Genomic DNA, 22,554 nt, shown 5'->3' with positions numbered 1-22,554 from the left:
GGTCCTCCGCCGCCCCCGGCCCCCTCTTCTATGGCCGCCGGCCATTGGAAGCCCTGGCAACCCGAAACCCTAAAGGTCCGCCGCCGCCCTCCACCACCCCGACCGCTGGCGACCTCGCCGGCGGCTGCTCCCCCCACCTTCCACCCCCGGCCGACCTCCCCCACCTCCCACCCCTCACCGGCGTGCTCGTCTCCGCGCGGAAGATGAACAGTGGCGGCGCTTCTTCTCCTTCCTCCTCCTTCTGCGACGGCATCGCTCGCACTCGCGCGCGCGATGAATAGATTCGCCGCAAGTAGCAGGCCCGATAGCGGAGCCAGGCGGAAGCTGACCCAGGCGGCCAGACCCAACCCCAACCCGCCCGACCGGGTGAGCTGCGTGTGAACGAACGGACTTGCTGCAGTGCTGCTTGATGGGGGACGCCGCAGCAAACACACGATCCCCGTGGCAGGGAGAGAGTGCCCTACCGGCTGTTTGTCATTATCGCGTCCAAGATAGAACGCATTATCGTCGCAGGACCATTTCATGAGTTCTGATTAGTGGCTTTAACGGCTCAATATATCAATGCTATCCTCACGATCCAATTTAACTCTTATTTATTTTTAATTTAAATATTTATAAAATATAAGTTTTATCTTTATATTAGGGCATCTTCAACATATTAGCAAAACAGATCAGATAAAAAAGTACAAACATCTTTAAAATAGGCTTCCAATAGTCTCTTCAAATTCCTCGCTAATCTACCTCACTTACCATCCCTACTCGTCATCTCCGAAATTCGGCACCTGCACGCCTGTTTCCTGCGGCTACGTAGCTGGAGGCAGCGGCAGCGAGCTGGCGTGGAGGTGGGTGGCGGCGACCTCGGCGCGGAGGCATGCGGCGAAGAGGACGAGAGGCGCGGCATGGAGAACGGGAGGTGATTGATTCGTCCAAAGCCTCCTCCGACCACCTCCTACCTGCCTCTTATCTCAAATCGATCGCAGGTGATCCTCTCATGCTCCCCCACCACTTCCCCACCGTCGGCAAGCCCTCCCCTTGCCGGAATTTCGCCTCCATCGCCGAAGCCATATCCCGGGAACTACATTGCAAGCCCCAAGTTCTTTATAGGGCGCTTAGTGCAAAATTCAGGCAGTGACTGAGTCAATTTAGGGGTTGTTTGGTTGGCAGAGCCAAAACTCGCCACACTCTGTGATGGTCGATTTGCTCGCCACAAGCTATGGCGCCACCGCACATATGGTGGCAAATGATAGCTGCCAACCAAACAGCCCCTTAGACTAGCTGGAGGGGTTGTTTGATTTTCTTCCTCCTCCCAACTCTCCTTTCCTTCTTTTTCCTCCTCAAATTTGTAGGAGGGAGGAGGGCTTAGGGGGTTCCATGGGAATCACGACGGTAGGGGGCTCGAGCCCCTCCCGCCTCACTGCTAGATCCGGTATTGAATCTAGGGACTTTATTTGAATTTTACGCTCTTAAGGTTTACCTAGTCTGTTGGTTTTCTCACCATTTAGGAGGTTCTCTATTTTTTATAGGGTTGGAAAAACTCCAAATTTAGCTACGAGGATACTATTCTATTGGAGTTGCTCTTATCTAGGCCCTATTTAGATTCATGCGTTATTTTTTTATCCCTCCCTCAAATAGCTCAAATAACCCTATAGGGAGCCAAACATGTGGGTTATTTTAGGGCTATTTGAAAATAACCCACCCTAAAAACTATCCCCCCAGAGGTGATATTTGAGTTATTTTGAGCGGGGTCCACTGCAATAAGAGAGAGATAATGGGCCCCAATGATTGGAAAAATACATTAAATGCCAAATAACCTTAGGATCCAAACAGCTCAAGGGTTATTTTAGTGTAGAGGTATTTCTATGGGTTAAAGAATAGTCTAAAAAATAACCCTGGGAATAGTCTAAATTTTGAAACGTTTTACCACCCCTAATTATGATAGAACATGCCTTTCCTCGTTAGTATTAAACAACTTCGGGTGTGTTTAGTTGGTGAAAAAGATTGGGTTTTGGTACTATAGCACATTTCGTTGTTACTTGACAAATAATGTCCAATTATGGACTAGTTAGACTTAAAAGATTCAGCTCGTGCTAATCAGTTGGACTATGTAATTAGTTATTTTTTCAACTACATTTAATGCTGCATGCATGTATCCGAAGATTCGATGTGACGGGTACTGTGCAAATTTTTTTGGGAACTAAACACTTTGTCGCGGAAGGGGGAAGTTGCTTTGTTTTTGTTTGCAATATCGTCAGCAGCATTCCCTCCTTTCTGCTTCGATTTTAATGTAAAAGAAGATGAAAGCTCTTCCAACTCTTGAATACTAGCAAGAATCGTAGTGTGCTCAATGTCTGTGCTGAGTGTAAATTCTACTTGCACTGTTTCGCCATTTAATTCTAAATATCAAGTTTCAGTTGACAAAGTTTCTTTTTATTCCAAATGTGTGTCCAAGCGAGTTAAGCACGAATATTTTGTTCAGTAGGTTCGTGCCCGTGCGTTGCAACGGCACACAATAAATATTTTTCAAACAAACAAATGGCCTTAGCATTACAATAATTGTAATGGAAAGTATGTTACAAGAGTTAGAAACTTAGAAGCCGGTCTAAGCATACTAAGCATATAACTAAATCAGCAATAGATTAAGTGACTCGCTGAGGGCACGAGGCTATAAGATTGTATATACGCCAGCACATTTTCGCGATGCTAGTGGAATCTCGGAAGCGCAGCATAACAAGAGCGTGGTTTTCTCGGAACCATTAAGAAGACCCAATTATCATAGACTCACTGAAATCATCTGATAGGGCAGCAACTATGATCTCTCATCACCATAACATGAAACAGAACAGCTAACTACAATATTTTATACTCCCAAAAAAAATTGACTTATATTGCCCACCATCATAAAAAGTCAGTGCTGCCATCATCAATGGTCATCTGCTTTCCAAGGCAAACTGGCCAGCCTCAAATACAAATTCGAAGTCCTTTTTATTCATCTCTACTAAGCTCAAATTTCAGCAAGTCAAAGCCAAAGTTTAGGACATTATCATCATAAGCTCAAATATCAATACGTTGATCATGAAGTTCTGTACATATGCTCGCCTCAACAGGACTGGAGGTAACCTGAGCTTGATTCATGCACGCACCAGTGATGCACAAAATCATTTGGCAGGGGATGCTCAATTTCAGGACCGGCCAGCGTTAGAATAATTAAGGGCTGCAAAAACCTCTGATTTACGGTGCGTGTTTCAGACCATATGGAATTGCTACTAAGACATCTGATACCTGTCTTGTTTTCTTTAGTGGAGGCATCTGCTTTCTTCTTCCTATAAACCTCTCATCGTGGTGCGTCAGATGGCCATCCAATGATGTTGTGTCTTTTTACACATAAACCCTCCCACCACACCATCTAATTGGCAAACAAATATACCAAAAAACCCCCTAGGAAAATTAATCCCGACCAATCTCTCTAATCCCTGCATATCCCGCTAATCGCTGAATCATCGCGACATCTGGACGTCCTCATTTCAGGTGGAGAAGCCGCCGTCCTCCGAACTCGTCGTAGAGGCCGGCGCGCGGCCACCGGCAACTACCATCTCGACGGCGCACGGATTGCCACCATGTGCATGTGCCAGTTTGCCACCATGCCGAACAACAATTCTAAGAAGCTAATAAGATCTTGACCTGAACTTGCACGTATCTGGGATGGAGTAACGATGGGATGGAGTAACGATGTGTCGCGGCGTCGATTTCCGTCGGCAAGATGGCAGTGCCCGGTGGCCGTCGGCGAGATGATAGTGGCCGGTGGCCGTGCGCCGGCGAGATGGTATTGCCGGTGGTTCTTGTTCCATTCATTCCTCTACTCATTAGTCATGGACGCATTCTTAATTCTCTCCCTCTGCAGTTTCAAATCTTTAGAGCCTACAATTTGAGTGCCTGCGAGACGTAACAAGCATATGACCAGAGGGTGCAGATGTCAGATTCAACAAGCTTACGTAAACCTGAAAACTTAAGGTGAAACCTTTGGCATTGCAGTTTGTAACATCGTCGAAACTACAATGCGAACGACATCAGGCACGTACCTTACGTGGTCGCGACGTCGAACAGCTCCACTGTGGTGGCGACGGCACGTGGCCGCAAGAAGCGCGGTGGTCGCGACGACCAGTGGTCGCGACAGCGAGCGTTGTGGGCCGTGGTCGCGGCGGTGAGGCGCGAGACGGCAAGGGCCGTGGCGGCGAGAGCGAGACGGCAAGGAGCGCCGCAGCTTCGAGGAGTGAGGGTCTCGGCGGCAGCGGTGGTAGGGAAGGATCCCGTACCGATTGCAGACAGGTGCACGACGAGATTTACGCAGGCTCAAATTTGAATTCTCGTGGCGCACGATGGGAGGCACCGCGGAGGGCGGAGCCCGGCTTCCCGTGGAGCAGGAGAAAGATTGATCCGACGAACCATGGTGCTTAGCGGCTGGACGAAACTAATCAGACGTTCCACAGAGATTAGTGGGTGAACGAAGGTAGATTAGTGGTGAGGGTCGCACCAGGGGAACCATGACGGAAAAAAAAACGTCCCTTTTTTTGCTTTTTTAGTAGTAGAGATTTTTTTCGTCTTGCAAAATTCGTACTATGACATCTCGCCACAAAACTCCCTAATAAGGTGGATGACGTGTGAGATTCGGGGTAGGGTTCCATTACCCTTATCCAATCTTACCCTTTTTTTCCCAGAAAGGATGGATTAGTGACTCTTATGTGCACCTTCAACCCTCTTTAGTTCAAAGTTTTATACTACTTCTCCAAAATCAGATCTGATTTTAAAGAAGTAGTACAAAATTTTGAACTAAAGATGATTGAAGGTGCACCTAAGGATCACCAATTTGCACTTCTAGTATCATACCCTATTCCTTTTTATCGAACATTTTGGGGTGTATAATATCACAGCATTTTTTGGTTAGTAGGATGAGTGTCAAATATCCACTCTATTTGCATGGCAACACAGCACATTAAACAATATAGTGGTGCAATCAAAATAAGCACAATGAAAATACTTGCGTAACAAGAGCACACACTATTCTTTTTGTCCACTAATTTGTGGCAATTTATCCATGTGGTACCATGTTCTTAAGTGAACTGTAATAAAAAATATATACTTCATTATATATAACATTGAACATTTGAATATATACTTTGGATGGACACCCCTAATCATGTATCTTATCCAACGTTTCTAATCATGTATCTTATCCAATGTTTTTCCCTCACAGTATGTAACATCCCAGCCCTTTTCAAGGGCGAGCCCGCTTACACCTCGGCCTCCAACGCCGCACAGCCCAGCCCTTCCAAGGGGCGAGCCCGCTTACACATAACACTTTACTTATACTTTCGTCCTCGCTTCGTGTAAAAAGGGTTAATCTGAAGGTGCTATGGCTGGAAGCCAAAAGTTTATAAGTTGGCTCTATCTTTGCTCAATTAGCAATGTGACAGCACTCATGGAGCACACACACCCTCGAACGTCAGTCCAACTCACACACCCACACGGGCGAATGTCCAGGACCGCCTCCTCTTGTTAGTCCAACTCACACACCCACCATAGGGTCCGCAAAGCGGAGCCCTTCCGAGGGGCGAGCCCGCTTACACATAGCACTTTACTTACGTTTTCGTCCTCGCTTCGCGTAAAAGGGTTAACTCGAAGGTGCTATGGTTGGAAGCCAAAGACTTATAAGTTAGCTCCACCCTTACTCAACTAGCAATGTGGTACTAAATATGTGCACACAGCACTCATGACCACTACTGGGCCATATCCAAATTAGACTGGATGTCACACAGTCCGAAGCACACATAAATAGTGCCGAATAACATTGCTGCATTCTATATCGTGTCGTTAGCGTTTAATTGGTCAGGAAAAATGTACAGGCAGTCAGATTATAATTGAAGTTTCTTGAGAGGAATCTTTCTATAGCTCTTTTTTCTTTGATAAATTGGTTCATAAATCAATTTATCAAAGAAATCAACTTTGCGTGTCCTCTATGTTAAATGCTATTTACAGTGGTTTATTGATGCCCTTCAGACTATCAGGATTCTTTTTTTTTTGCCAACAGACTATCAGGATTCATGAAAACTAACTGCAGATGAGAATGGTTTCTTAGGTCCTTTGCGAGAACCAATGTTATAATCATTCTATCATTAATTAATATAACAAATAAACTCCATCCTGCTAAAATATATTTTTTCGTGACCGTGCCCTAAGAAGGAGAGTTTTGTTCGACATGGGTTGTTATACTAAATCATATCATATTATATATTTAATGTGTAGATCTTCTCATGTGGAGTTCAACAAAATTGAATTTTTTATTTTATGATTTTTCTATAATTTACAATGATTTTTCAAAGATTCAACTGATTTTTTAAAAAAAGAAAAGTCAAAACTACTGTTACTGTAGCAACCGCGGTTACTGTGGTGAAACATTTTCAAAACCACTCGAGGGAGGTAAAATGTATGATTTGAAAAGTTGAGGGAGGTGAAATGCCCGGTTTCATGGTTGCGGGAGGAAAACTAAACTTTCGTGATAGTTGGAGGGGTAAAACCGATTTTTTCAAAAAAAAAAAAACTACTGTGCCGCTGCTGCTCCAAACCCCACCTTGCAGTATTTATAGCCTGCCTCCCCCCGCCCCTCTCTCCCCCTCATTACTGCAGCCTCACTCACAAGGAGAGAGATTGAGTGAAGGCAGAGATTAAAAAAGAAAATCAACCAGGGAGGCAGAGAGCGGAGATGAACGGTGGTGGTGTGGAGGTGAGCATGGAGGGGAAGGGCGGCGTTGGCGGCGCTGTTCGCGATGGCGAGATGGGGGCGGCGACAGAGGCGGCGGCGGCGAGCCTGGAGGCGCTGCGGAAGCGGATGGCGGACTTCGCCAGGGAGAGGGACTGGGAGCAGTTCCACTCCCCTAGGAACCTGCTCCTCGCCCTGGTCCGTTCCCCCCTTGCTACTACTCATCTTTTATGTTCTCTCGTGATCTCCATGGCCAATTTATGTTTCTTCATTTGGAGATTGCTGCTCTAAATTAATTGGCTAATTAATTAATGTTAGGGCTTATTGGGGGGGGGGGGGGGGGGGTTCTTGGTTGATTCTGCGCCGGGATTTTTTTTGTAAAAAAAAGGTAAAAAATGGGGATAAGGATGGGTGTAGGCGGTCCAGTTCTTGCTCCGACAGAAGAGAAGAAAGAATGATTGGGCGCAGAAAAGCCTTTGCCGTCCTTGCGTCCGGCCGTCCTCCCCGTAGTAGTCAGGTCTGCGCCCTTTTTGTTCTCTTTCAGTGCCACATTGCGAGGAGCTGCTGTCCTGGTCGAAATCCCGCACGATGCGTGTGGTTTCGCCCGCGGGGGAACAGAAGGGAGGAAAGTGGGTACTAGTGGAAAAGGGAAGAAGACACTCGAGAATCGAACGAACCCTTGTTGAAACGATTCCCATACATTGTGATGCCGGGATGCCTTTCATTATCTGATAAAAAAATATGGGCGGTCAAATGAAATGCTAGTCCTGTTGATGTCGCAGGGAGGACTGCATCGTAGCGGCTAGAACGCTCATCTGTACGGATCAAACAGTGAAGTGCAGTCCTTTTGGGGGAAACGAGTGATGTGCTACATTGCTTCACCTTTAATGCTGGCATGTATGGACCAATGGTCCAAAAATGCATGTATGTTCATTTGCCAAAATCGTGGTCAGTACCAGCAAACTTTATTAGGGGGTGTTACATCTGCCAAAATCATGGAGTTCTTATAGATGTCATGTGTTTCGCAGCAACCCATTTTCCATTTACGTTGAACAGGGATATGTATGGATGGCTGTATTTCCTTCGTCAGATATACTAGCTTTAAATCTTGATGATACTAGAAATTCGGCTTGGCATATGAAAAATTGATGGCATAAACCTAACTAGCTAGAACTTGTTTTTACTGGGGCCCTCGTGTTTCATGAAAATCTATTTCATCAATCTGGTATCTAATACCTTCTGAAGTTGTTTATTGGATTGTTGAAATGTTCATAGTTTTCTTTGAAGAAAAGAGCATTAGACTCTTCTACCTTGTTGGAAATGTATGCTCATGATTATCTAGGCAGTCCACCCAAGGCAAAAGGTTTGGTAGGAGAAATTGATTTTTTTGGAACATTTATATTAGCTTATTTACAGGGAAAATAAAAAATAAAATGTATTTCGTTTTATCAACCTTCTGTTGTGGACCATGTGAAGGATTTCTTTTAACTTCTCCACTAGTAATTTTACTAATTTATGTGAGGGAAATGAGTGGGTACTATAGGCACTTGTTTATTATTTTTTGCAAAATATGAAATAAAACTAAACAATATATAGAGAAGCTGCTGCTTACTCCAACCTTTTTGAAAAGTTTTGCTTACTCCAACCTAGAAACGACATAAGCTATCCATCATCCATGCCTGAATGGGTTCTCGCAGAGAGACTGGACAGTACATCAGACAACAAAACAAATCTTCTCCTTCAAAAAAAAAAAGACAACAAAACAAATCTTCGATCCTGTGTACATGGGAGTACATGCCAATACGCATCCTGTTGCAAATTCTCTTTCTATTTTCTTTTCGCCGTCAGATTATCCAAATCAATAGTTTATACAGCCTGGTTGGCTCTGATCCTTGTGTTGGTGGGGTCTAAAAAAAGTTTATACAGCAGCACAGCACCCCTTTGTGCCCAAGTGTTGCCCAGCTAGGAGATGCCCATGATGGGCGATGTGGGAGCAGTACCAACCAGCTCCTGGGCCTAGTCTAGCTAATTGGCACCCAGCAAAACCTTTTTTCATGGATTTTGATCATATCCCTGATCATGGGTGCTTGCTTCATATTGTGCAGGTTGGGGAGGTGGGGGAGCTATCTGAGATATTCCAATGGAAAGGGGAGGTGCCCAAGGGGCTGCCAGGCTGGGACGAGGCTGAGAAGGAGCACTTGGGTGAGGAGCTCGCCGACGTGCTCCTCTACCTGGTCCGGCTGTCGGACATGTGCGGTGTCGACCTTGGCAATACTGCCCTGCGCAAGATGGAGATCAATGCACGCAAGTATCCAGTTGGCCAGTGCAAGGGCTCATCCAAGAAGCACACCCACTATGGCTCCACTAACAGCGTTAGCGCCAACGACAATGTTAACACCATGAACAAGGAGCATAACAATGGGGTGTAAAAAGACGCTAGAGCTCCTTGAAATGGTAGTTCGGCTGGTCCTGCGTTACTTAACCTAGGTTAAATGCTGATGGAACAAGGATCCTCTATTTTGGTGGAAAAGGACAAGTGTGTGGGTTCAAGCCCTATATATTAGATGCCGAAAGAACCAAGTGTTAAACCATAAAGCTCAGTAGGCTCCATGTGTAATTGGACTGGCATTTGGCTTGTGCTATTTCGGTTACCAAGCTGCATATGATGCAAAAGCAAATCTGGCTGCTATTGACACTGCTTTGTGATGCAAAGCTGTTTTCTGGCGATTTTGCTTTTGATGCAAAGTCGTCTATTGAGCCTATGCATGGCGTTGACGCTTAGTACAAATGAACGAAGATTATTATGAGAGCTTTATGAAGAGAGGCTGACAAGTGGACCTGACATGTCCAGGTTCAGCAAGCTTTGCTGGTAGGTGGAGTCCAGTGGATGCTGCCCCCATTTACTTGCTCTGCTTGGGGGACCGCCGGGCTGCAACCACTGGTGCAAATCGTGGGGGCTTTTTTCTGGGCAAAATAGCCGAATTCGTCCATGAACTATCGTGTTTGGCTCAATTTCGTCCCTCACATATGAAAACGTCCAATTCAGTCCTCTAACTATCCAAATCCGCCCAATTTCATGTTGGAGTAATGGGCTTGGCCCATTCATTCTAAAACATTAAAAGAATTTAAAGCCCACTATTAATGCTAGGGAATCAATGCTTAATTCCGTACCGGGAATTGAGGAGGATCTCAACCGACTTAAAAGGTGGACTTCGTGTACACCACTTGTGAAGCCGGTAAGAGGAGGACGGTGAACCACACGCGCGCACGCGCTCGCTCGCCGGGCCGGGCCGGGCCGGGCCGGGCCGGGCCGGGCCGGGCCGAGGCCGAGACGAGGCGCGGCCGGGCGGTGCGCGTGCGCGGCCGGACGTGACGTGACGTGCAAGTACGGTGCGACGTGATGTGCTGAGATGAGAAGGATGTTTTGCAGTAAAGTGTATTAAAACAGAGGGTTAATGTCGTCACTAATGACCGGACATTGAAGGCTCTTTACGACGTCCAGGTTCGTTGAACCTGAGGCACATTAACTGCCGCTCATCAAAGCCATTCATGACGTCCAGGTTCGTTGAACCTGAGGCATATCGTGCCTATATAAACCAGCACCCTCTCCTCTCATCCTCACTCATCTCAAGCACTCATCCAGGTACTCCTCTTCAGGAGACCTCTCCCTTCTCTGCTTTCTGCCTTCCCCACCGCTAGCACTGCGCGCACAGGTCTAGCGAGAGCAGGGCCTCCGGAACCTCTGCTCGCTGAAGGTCCTGCACGGGACGCGGGCAATTAGGTTTTTGGGAAGCGTCTTGACGCGACTGCTCGCTCCCTGAACGACTCCTTCGTCTACTTCCCGGCGTAACCGCTCGTGCGAACGACTACTTCCCGGCGTAACCGTTCGTGGGACTGCACTGCGAACATCTTCCTGCATCGACATAGTTCGGCTACTTCGAGCAAGACCAGTCGAATAGCATGTCTATTCCAACTGGTAATGGCGCAACCGATGCCTCCGGCACTGGTCCCGCCTTGGGGTACTCACTAAACCTACTCTGGTTTAATTCTTTGTTCATGCTTATTAGTGAGAATAACATGAACACATGCACATATCTTGTACACACATTATCACTCATCTACATCATGAAATTGATATTAATATTTGGAATTAAAATATACCGAAAATTGCCTAGATATTTAACAATCCAAAAACCTAATTGTGTTAATAGGCTTTCGGTATCTAGCTTTGCTGCATCAATCAAACCATCACCTTTTGATGGTTCAAATTACAAACGTTGGCAAGAGCGGCTTATACTATGGTTAACACTATCGAGAGTGATCCATGTGAAAGAGGGTAAGCCTGAACAATTCTCTCCAGAAGGGAGTGCGTTCGATGAGGCTGATATCCTCTTTCGAGGCTTGATCATTAGTGTTCTCGGTGATAACCTGGTGGATTCTTATATCCGGCTGCCAACTGGCAAAGCATTGTGGGATTCTCTTGAGGCTCAATATGGAGTATCTGACGCCGGGAGTGAGTTGTATATCATGGAGCAGTTCCTTGAGTACAGGATGGTCGAAGACCGTTCTGTAGTGGAACAGACTCATGAAATACATACTCTGGCAAAAGATCTCAAAAATTGCAGCAAAGAGTCCCCATGTGTGTTACCCAATAAGTTTGTGGCCGGAGGTATAATCTCTAAGCTGCCACCTTCTTGGAGGGACTTTGCTACTTCTCTAAAACACAAGAGACAGGAGTTCACAATAGATGGACTCATAGGGACTCTTGATGTTGAGGAGAAGGCGAGAGCAAAGGACATACGTGGGAAAGGAGTTGTTGGTGCTTCAAGTGCCAATCTTGTTCAGAAGAACAACTCCCACAAGAACAAGAAAAAGCCACCGCAGAACCAACCAAAGACTAAGAAGACAACCACTTTTAAGAAGAAGAAGAAGACGGGAGCTTGCTATGTGTGCGCTAGTACAGATCACTTTGCTGCAAAGTGTCCGAAACCGCAAAGGCAACGACTCCGCCAACATGGTTATTAGCGAGCCTGGAGGAACTTCGGGGTACGGTAATTTATTACCTACTGTTCTTTCAGTCTTTGGTTCACCCGAGTGGTGGGTTGACACTGGTGCTAATATTCATGTTTGTGCTGATGCTTCTTTGTTCTCTTCTTACCAGACCGGCGGGACTTCCTCCTTGCTGATGGGGAACGGATCACATGCGCGTGTTCTTGGTGTTGGTACGGTAAATCTGAAGTTTACTTCGGAGAAGACCGTGCAGCTGAAGAACGTGCAGCATGTCCCCACCATCAAGAAGAATTTAGTCAGCGGCTCTCTACTGTGTAGAGATGGTTTCAAATTAGTCTTTGAGTCCAATAAATGTATCTTGTCTAAGTTTGGTACTTTTGTTGGAAAAGGTTATGAAAGCGGAGGCTTGTTCCGTCTTTCTTTGTTAGATGTTTGTAATAAAATTGCATACAATGTTATTAACGTTGATGAAACAAATGTTTGGCATTCGAGGCTTTGTCACGTTAATTTTGGTTGTATGATGCGCTTAGCTAATTTGAGCTTAATTCCAAAGTTCACTTTTGTCAAAAATTCTAAGTGTCATGTATGTGTTGAATCAAAACAAACTCGTAAGCCTCATAAGACCGCGGAGGCAAGGAGCTTGGCACCCTTAGAATTAATTCATTCCGATTTGTGCAAAATGAATGGAGTGTTGACAAAAGGTGGTGAAAAATATTTCATGACTTTGATTGATGATAGTACTAGATTTTGTTACATCTATTTGTTGAAGTCAAAAGATGAAGCTTTACACTACTTTAAAATCTATAAAGCTGAAGTAGAAAACCAACTTGAGAGAAAGATCAAAAGAGTTAGGTCAGATCGTGGTGGCGAGTATTTCTCAAATTTATTTACTTTATTCTGCGAGGAACATGGTATTATTCATGAGAGGATGCCTCCCTATTCACCTCAGTCAAATGGGGTTGCCGAAAGAAAGAACCGCACTCTAACGGATTTGGTTAATGCCATGTTAGATACAGCGGGACTTTCCAAGGAATGGTGGGGTGAGGCTATATTGACTGCATGTCATGTCCTAAACCGTGTTCCTACAAAGAATAAAGAGATAACTCCATTCGAGGAATGGGAGAAGAAAAGGCCAACACTGTCATACTTACGTACATGGGGTTGTTTGGCAAAAGTGAGTGTGCCAATAACCAAGAAACGTAAGCTTGGACCTAAAACTGTGGATTGTATCTTTCTAGGTTATGCTATTCACAGCGTTGGATATAGATTTTTAATAGTGAAATCTGGAGTACCTGACATGCATGTTGGTACTATAATGGAGTCCAGAGATGCTACATTTTTTGAAAACATTTTTCCCATGAGAGATGAAACAAGTTCATCTAGGCAAGAGTTCATCGAGGATGATTACTCTGCTGAGCCGATAGAACACAATGAACATACACTTGTAGAAAATCCTGAGGAGGATAACAATGATGCTCCGAGAAAGAGCAAGAGACAAAGGACTGCAAAGTCTTTTGGTGATGATTTCATTGTATACCTCATAGATGATACACCCAGAACCATTGAAGAGGCATATTCATCTCCTGATGCTGACTATTGGAAGGAAGCAGTAAGGAGTGAGATGGATTCTATTATGTCTAATGGAACCTGGGAGGTCGTTGAACGTCCTTATGGATGTAAACCGGTTGGATGCAAGTGGGTGTTCAAGAAAAAGCTTAGGCCAGATGGTACTATTGAAAAGTACAAGGCTAGGCTTGTGGCCAAGGGTTATACCCAAAAAAGGAGAAGATTTCTTTGACACTTATTCACCAGTTGCCCGATTGACCACAATTCGAGTGTTACTTTCCCTGGCAGCCTCTTATGGTCTTCTCGTTCATCAGATGGACGTTAAGACGGCTTTCCTCAATGGAGAGTTAGAAGAGGAGATCTATATGGATCAGCCGGATGGGTTTGTATCAAAGGGTCAAGAAGGAATGGTTTGTAAGTTGTTAAAATCTTTATATGGTCTCAAGCAAGCGCCTAAGTAGTGGCATGAAAAGTTTGATAGAACATTGTGTAAGGATCACCGGGGTGTCCGACCCTAGAGGGGGAGGGGGTGAATAGGGTCGCTAATCGCTTTTCTATCCTAGGGCTTAATCTAATTGCATAAGATAAACCTAACACGTCCTACACATTCTAGTTATGACTAAGGTTTATCTATGCTACCCTCTACTTACCCCAAAAGACTTGCTACCTATAGCCAATCCTAATCAAACTAACTAGGAAAGTAAAGGTAAGCAAGAAAGAGTAAAAGCGGAAACGTAATGCGGTAAGTAAAGCGGTAAGGGAGAGGATATGCAAACTCCCGTGAAGACACCAAGACACACGATTTAACGTGGTTCGGTTAGGACACCAAAGTCCCTCCCTACGTCCACGGCCACTTGCTCACAAAGAACAAGTGTGATGTCGAGTCTCTTCGCTTGATCACCGTCTTGCCACGCCTCCAAGGCTCCCGACAAGAAAAGGCTAAGTGACACCAAGTCACAAAGACGAGGTCACCGCCACCGTCTATCTCGAAGCGTCACCACGGCACCGTCTTCACTATCTTGGAGCTTTAACACCAAGTAGGGGCCTCCTTCCCCGCACAAAGTGTCGTTGCCACTCCACACCAAGTCGGAGGGTCACACGACGAGTACACAAGGTGCTTGCCGCAGCAAGGCTTTCTCTCAAGCTAGTTCTCTCAAGAACTAAGCCTAAACAAGCACTAAGCACTCTCACAAGTGTGCTTAAGCCTATATGATGTACAATGAAGCTCTATGGTGGTTGGAGATGTTCTTGGGTGTGTTTGGGATGTTCAGCAACTCCAGCACACTTCAAATGGACGGGGTGAGGTGTATATATAGGCCACCAAGTCTTGTAGCCGTTGCTCCAACGGTTAGCTAAAAATCTGCGTATCACCGGAAGAACCGATGCCTCTTGGCAGGGTAGCGTCGGTTCATCCGGTCACTCATAACACGAAGTAGCCATTGAAGTCCTGACAGCTGACGCAGAGACCACCGGTTGAACCGATGCAATGCACCGATGCTTCACCGGTTCAACCGGTGCTGAAAGAATCTTTTCCTGGACGCTGACGTCATTACACCGGTGGTATGCACCGATGCACCGTCGGTTGAACCGGTGCTGAAGAAACTTCTTCTGGGCACTTGACATCGTCTCTGGTACAAAGGACGGCCATTGCACCGATGCCCTATTTTGGACCGTCGGTTCAACCGGTGCCTGTAGACTGACTTGGCTTCGATTCCCTTCTGCACCAAAGTATCATGGCGTCGGTTCTTCCGACTACCACCGGATGCTCCGATGCCCTGGCGTCGGTTCTTCGGGCGGCCCTTCGGGCCTAGCTACGCCTATCTTCTCTTTGTCATCACTTGAACCTAAAGGCCTGAGAATGGTCATCTTAACAATCATATTAGTCCAAGTGTTGTGTATGCCATCAATCGCCAAAACATTATATTAAAATATGGCATGAGAGGCCATTTTCGCTACACTTTGACCTCTGCCGGCTTTGTTGTGAACGAAGCTGACAGATGTGTGTACTATCGCTATGGTGGGGCTGAAGGAGTGATTTTGTGCTTGTATGTGGATGACATACTAATCTTTGGCACTAGCCTTAATGTGATTAAGGAAGTCAAAGAGTTTTTATCTCAAAATTTTGAGATGAAGGATCTGGGAGAAGCTGATGTTATCCTTAATATAAAACTGGTAAAAGAGATCAATGGTGGGGTGATTCTTACACAGTCTCACTATGTGGAGAAGGTGTTAAGTCGCTTTGGTTATAGCGACTATAAACCTGTCTCAACACCATATGATGCCAGTTTAATTCTTAGAAAGAACAAAAGGATAATGCGAGATCAGCTGAGATATTCTCAGATCATTGGTTCATTAATGTATTTAGCGAGCGCTACAAGACCTGACATCTCGTTTGCTGTAAGCAAACTGAGCCGGTTTGTTTCAAACCCGGGAGATGATCATTGGAAGGCTCTTGAAAGAGTAATGCGCTATCTGAAGGGGACAATGAACTATGGAATTCACAACACCGGGTACCCAAGGGTACTAGAAGGGTATAGTGATTCAAATTGGATTTCTGATGCTGATGAGATAAAGGCCACAAGTGGATATGTGTTTACACTTGGTGGTGGAGTTGTTTCCTGGAAGTCTTGCAAGCAGACCATCTTAACGAGGTCAACTATGGAAGCAGAACTCACAGCATTAGATACTGCCACTGTTGAGGCTGAGTGGCTTCGTGAGCTCCTTATGGACTTGCCGATAGTTGAAAAACCGTTACCGGCAATCTTAATGAACTGTGACAATCAAACGGTAATTGTCAAGGTGAATAGTTCAAAGGATAACATGAAGTCATCTAGACATGTGAAAAGGCGGTCGAAATCTGTCAGAAAATTGAGAAACTCCGGAGTTATAGCCCTGGACTATGTTCAGACGGTTAAAAATCTGGCAGATCAGTTTACAAAGAGTCTTTCACGAAATGTGATAGACAATGCATCTATGGAATTGGGCTTGAGACCCACGTGAGTCATTCTATAGTGGAAACCTGTCCTATGTGATCGGAGATCCCGTGAATTAGGATGGTGAAACAAACTAAAGTCTGACTGTGAGAAGAGAACCTTTGTGAAAAGGGCTCATTCTGTGTATAAGGTGCATTTCTCTTCTAATCTGTATGGCAGGTTGGTCTATACCTTAATGTGTGCCAGGTGGTTTCTTTTAAACAAATGAGTTGTTTTCTTGAAACAAAGATGTTGTCCTACAGAACATCTGAAAGGAACACACCTATATGAGTTTGACCACTGGTCATGGTCTATGAGAATTAGGTATTCTCTAGAAACTCATGAAGGGCCTGGAGTATGACTTATAAGCTCCAAACCGTGGGGATGCTTTTGCAGCCTAGTACCAGTGTAGGGCTCTGGTCAAACTTGTTTGCACAAAACTGGCAATTCAAGGCATAGTCCATTGCACAGTTGTGAATAAGTGTAGGCTTTGTCCTAGATGGAAGTTCAACTTAACAGTCTCTGTCGAATACTGGTATATCAATGAGGGAATGAGGGTATTTCTAGTGTGGCTTGAATTTCTTGGTGGGGATTGTTGGAGTAATGGGCTTGGCCCATTCATTCTAAAGCATTAAAAGAATTTAAAGCCCACTATTAATGCTAGGGAATCAATGCTTAATTCCGTACCAGGAATTGAGGAGGATCTCAACCGACTTAAAAGGTGGACTTCGTGTACACCACTTGTGAAGCCGGTAAGAGGAGGACGGTGAACCACACGCGCGCGCGCGCTCGCTCGCCTCGCCGGGCCGGGCCGGGCCGGGCCGGGCCGGGCCGGGCCGTGCCGTGCCGTGGCCGAGGCCGAGACGAGGCGCGGCGCGGCGCGGCGCGGCCGGGCGGTGCGGTGCGCGTGCGCGTGCGCGGCCGGACGTGACGTGCAGGTGCCGGTGCGGTGCGGTGCGACGTGATGTGCTGAGATGAGAAGGATGTTTTGCAGTAAAGAGTATTAAAACAGAGGGTTAATGTCGTCACTAATGACCGGACATTGAAGGCTCTTTACGACGTCCAGGTTCGTTGAACCTGAGGCACATTAACTGCCGCTCATCAAAGCCATTCATGACGTCCAGGTTCGTTGAACCTGAGGCATATCGTGCCTATATAAACCAGCACCCTCTCCTCTCATCCTCACTCATCTCAAGCACTCATCCATGTACTCCTCTTCAGGAGACCTCTCCCTTCTCTGCTTTCTGCCTTCCCCACCGCTAGCACTGCGCGCACAGGTCTAGCGAGAGCAGGGCCTCCGGAACCTCTGCTCGCTGAAGGTCCTGCACGGGACGCGGGCAATTAGGTTTTTGGGAAGCGTCTTGACGCGACTGCTCGCTCCCTGAACGACTCCTTCGTCTACTTCCCGGCGTAACCGCTCGTGCGAACGACTACTTCCCGGCGTAACCGTTCGTGGGACTGCACTGCGAACATCTTCCTGCATCGACATAGTTCGGCTACTTCGAGCAAGACCAGTCGAATAGCATGTCTATTCCAACTGGTAACGGCGCAACCGATGCCTCCGGCACTGGTCCCGCCTTGGGGTACTTACTAAACCTACTCTGGTTTAATTCTTTGTTCATGCTTATTAGTGAGAATAACATGAACACATGCACATATCTTGTACACACATTATCACTCATCTACATCATGAAATTGATATTAATATTTGGAATTAAAATATACCGAAAATTGCCTAGATATCTAACATTTCACCCATTCCAAGATGTGGCACACCATGTTGGCTCATCTCATACCTGCCCAATGAGCTAAGGTGTAAAAATACCCCTTTTACCCTCCAAAGAGCAGCTCACCCCTAGATAGGATAGCTTCTGTCAATTGTAATGTTTGTTTGATATCAAATGGCGTTGTGAGAATTATAAGCACGTCTCCAATTGAAATGATTAAAGTAGTTATTCATTCAAAGTGACAGACCATGCCAATGTTTAATGCAAATGATACATGTGTCATGCACTGGGCACTCAAACTACATGATGCTCTATTGCTCTTCTATGATGACATTATGTGTTTTCCTAATTTTTTTTTCCATGGGAGATGCTTTGTCCTCAACGGCCAGTTGAAGTGAATCGAATCTTGGATGAGCCAGTTCCTCCTGAAACATTGATGGTTGCCTTTCCAGATGTCCCAGCAGCCATGCCAGCACTAGTCTTGATTATAAAAGATGCATTCCCACCACCAGCTGCCTTTGTGGATGCTTGTGCAATGAAGGCGGCCATTGCTGGGACTAAGTTTTGAAACAAAGGGTGAGCTGCTAGAGGCGGACAGAGGATAGGGACGTGCAGCCTCTAATTGACGGAACCTGCATGGGCGTGAGCTGCTGTATGGAGGGTAAAAAGAGTATTTTACACCTTAGGTGATTGGACTGGTGACAAGGCGAGCCAATGTGGCACGCCATATCAGCGAATGGACGAAATTGGACCGATTTGGATAGTTCGAGGATTGAATCGGACGTGTTCATATTTGAGGGATGAAGTTGAGCTAAGCATGATAGTTTAGGGATGAATTCGGCTATTTTGCCTTTTTTCTGGGTGTACGCTGCCAAGTTACCGGACTCTAGCAGGCCCTGACAGACAATTTGATGATGGATCATCTCCTTCCATAATGAAATAAATGTCAAATTGTTAGTATGATCCATGTAACGTGGTGACGCCTTTCTTGATGTTATTATACATTTGGAAGAATGTTATGTAGATTTCTGGCTGCAGTACAATGAGGGCATACACAATGCGCAGGGGACTACTACTCGTACATGCTGTTACATATAAAAATGTTAAACCAAGCTGCTGCTGACAGAGTATCAACATTAACAAGTGCTACTGCTATATATCTCCTTGCATTTTTATAGTCATAGGTTCTGCTGCTGACAGAGGTTTCTGCTTAGTAGCTGTAGCTGACCTACTCGGCTCTATGTCGCAGCCTATTCATAAATCTCACGCCATTGAGGGGGTCCGCAATGATAATAGGCAATGATAATAGCTAGTGCTAGCTATTTGGTCAGTTGATGTGGAGGTGAGATAGAAAAAGAAAAGACTATTTTATACTATTGAACTCACATGCTACTCTTACATATTTTTGGGCCACGTGAAATAGATTAGTTATTTGATCGTCACTAGTGACTACTCTCTTTCCTACTTTTTTATTGCCACATCAAATCTAGCTAGTCAAATAGCTAACCATTACGGATGCTCTAAGCGCGCAATCGTGGTTGAGCGCGCAATCGTGGTTGGGAACATCATATATGCAGACGACAGGCAGTACCTGTAGATCGGCCTTTTTGTCTCGGTCATCTGAGACTTGGCCCTGTTTGATTTGTTTCGTAGATAAGTAGCATAAATTTTGACCAATAATTAGAAGTACTAAATAAAAGTAGTTTACAAAACTAACTTCACAACTCCGGCTCTACTTCGCGAGACGAATCTAATGTTGACCACACGATTAAAAGATGGTACTGTTGCATCGCTGTAGTCAATCATCAATTAATTACCGTCATTAGATTTATCGCGCAAAGTTATACCCATCCGTGAAATTTTTTTGTAAATAAGCTTCATTCCGTACTCTATGCATTAAATATTTTTTTCATAGCACGAGTAGCGCAAGAAAAACAAACAGGGCCAACATTTCTTGGCGGATCATTGCGTAGCCTACCACTGCCTCCAGCGTTTCAGACAGAAAAATAAATCAAACTAAAAACAACAAGCTCTCCCTGTCGGGACGTCAATGATACAATTATAACCGACTAGAGCTTAGTTTAGTTTGATTTTAGCCATCATCGTGGGCTGGGAACGACAAAGCGTTTTGTTCAGAAGAAGAAAAGAGCTAACAGCAATGGGGACATGCTGGGCCCGCTGTTCCTTGGGCTGAATGCGTGGGCTGGACAGTGAGGTGATGTGGTGGCATTCCGGAGACAAAAAGCACCCCAGCAGGGTGCTTATCCGCTTATCTGCTGTGCCTCTCGCCGAGGGGACGTGATCATGGCAAATCCTGTCAGCTGGGATCTCGTCTCCGATCTGCTAGTCGTTGTTGTTTTCTTCCGAACTTTATCTGCTCGGTTGTCGATGGAGATGGCGACGCATATGGGTATGGATCGGAGTTGGATTCGACGCCATTGCTGAGCATTGTTCGTCCTGCATGCCCCACCAGCAAACTAGCAAGTGTGTGGCTTAAAGATGGTACGGTATCGTGTGCATGTGACCTCGTGGCTTTGTAGGCTCCTACAGTATGAACAATCTCACATGCCTTGTTTGTCCATTCTATTTCATTCTACAAAAGAATCTTATATGCATGGTGTACAAAATGAAATCTATTTGTAAAATCTTTTCAGGGATGGGTGTAACTTTACACGACAAATCTAATAACGGTAATTAATCGATGATTTGCTACAGTGATACTACAGTAACCATCCTCTACTCGCGCGGTCAAAGACCTTGTTAGATTCTTCAGGGTCACTAGCGCAGGGGTTCTGAAGTTGGTTTTGTAAACTGACTTTGTTTGACACCGTAATTAGCGGTCAAAATATCACTATTCACTAGCACGTTACAAACCAAACGGGATCTACGAAAGAGCTCTTCAATGCAACAAGCCAACAAGATATGTAAACCAAAATTGTTTTCGACAATCAGTTGCTGGGGACTGGGCGACATCAATTTTTCTCGAATCCATCAATATATCTATATCTATACTATAAACATCGAAAACAATTAAAAACCTAATGAATACTACTAACAGAAATCATTTGTATGGACAGTCCAAATAATATTTTTAGGGGCGGACGGCGCACGCACCCCTACTTTTCGCTGCTAAAAATTGCGGTTTGCAGAGGGGCGGGTACGTAATGCATTTCCAGAGGCGGGTGACTCCCAACTTATCTCTGAAAATCGATTTTCATAGACAGGTTTAGGGGGGGGGGGTCACCCGCCCCTGGAAGTACATTTTTAGGGGCGGGTGGGGGCCACCGCCGTTGAAAATCGATTTCAAGCCTACCAAAAAAATAACCAATTTGAATTTAAACTATTCGAATATGTTTTAAGCTATATTTTAAAATTTGTATTCCCACAATTTTATTCTATCAAGATAGTTCGCGATCGAATGTTATCGGGATCGACATGGAACATGTTTCATAAGTATAAATAAGTATGCATGAAAAATTAAATCATGTAGAAATAAAACACGCACATATATATCATTACAAATTAGTATATAGTACATCATTAAAATTGAAGCTCGAATGCATGTTTTTCTCCTATTTACCTACGCTACTGGAGGAGGCACGATGCTCACGAAAACCAAGATACTTAGGACCCGGCCAATTCTCACAGATCCCGGCACATGGATATTTAGCATTGTCAAGGCATTCGTCGATATCTGAAGAGCAAGGATATTTATAATTAACTATATTTCGAGATTTTGGTTGGCTAGATAAGGAATACACGGCGACTAGTGTTGTGTTTACCTTTGCATCCGTTGGAGATGTAGGGATTGCCCTAATAGCCATCCAAGCACCTGCAGCGGTATCCTGGGCCGTTGGTGGACTCCACACACATACTGCTGCTGCTGACGCACTTGCTGTTGTTACTGCTGCTGCTGACGCATTTGCTGTTGTTATGTCGGTCCGCGGTTAAGCATGTTTGTGGCCTAATTGCCCAGTCTGCCACAAATGGGAGTTTTCCATTGTAATCGTCAAATTAATAAGCTATTTGACGAATACAAATACTTAGTTTTGAAACTAAATATCGATTTGTCCACCACAAATGCATAGCTGCACGTATTGTGGACATCGGTGCCCTTGCTTTCGCTTCTCATGTAGGAAACTAGGTCCTTGGGCATGGGCACTGGCAGAGCTACGATGTGGCCAAAGAGGGCCATGCCCCCGGCTATGCAAATTTTCCACTATATAAACAGTAATTTTAACACTGTTTATCAAATTAGCAGCTTAATTACCACATCCACCCCCCTGATTCAGTGTTCAAGCTCCGCCCCTGGGCATGGGGGCTTCGCAACAACCAGCACCAAAGCAGGAGCCATTCTTAACCTGGTTGTTGCACTGATTGTGGCACTCCGAGTGGGCCACTTGTCCGGATTTAGGTGTCTCAGGCAAAGAAGAGAAAATTACTCAAATTTTAGAGCGTGCCCTTAGCGGTCTTTGTATTTATTTTCTGAGAAGCCTGACAGTCCTATTTTTTTCAAGAGCATGCTTAG

The 22,554-nt window shown here is 45.3% G+C and overlaps 1 protein-coding gene across 1 annotated transcript; it reads left to right on the top strand.

Moving 5' to 3' along the window:
* Window positions 1-6,683: 6,683 nt before the first annotated feature.
* Window positions 6,684-9,476, top strand: LOC120655733 (dCTP pyrophosphatase 1-like). The gene is made up of 2 exons (XM_039933699.1): window positions 6,684-6,949; window positions 8,857-9,476. The coding sequence occupies exons 1-2, from the start codon at window positions 6,755-6,757 to the stop codon at window positions 9,178-9,180; spliced, it is 519 nt and encodes a 172-aa protein (XP_039789633.1). The 5' UTR covers window positions 6,684-6,754; the 3' UTR covers window positions 9,181-9,476.
* Window positions 9,477-22,554: the final 13,078 nt, after the last annotated feature.

The sequence above is a fragment of the Panicum virgatum genome, chromosome 1N (genome assembly GCF_016808335.1).
Source record: "Panicum virgatum strain AP13 chromosome 1N, P.virgatum_v5, whole genome shotgun sequence".
NCBI classification, from domain to species: domain Eukaryota; kingdom Viridiplantae; phylum Streptophyta; class Magnoliopsida; order Poales; family Poaceae; genus Panicum; species Panicum virgatum.
The sequence above is the reverse complement of the archived record's forward strand: the minus strand, read 5'-3'. Positions and strand labels throughout refer to the sequence as shown.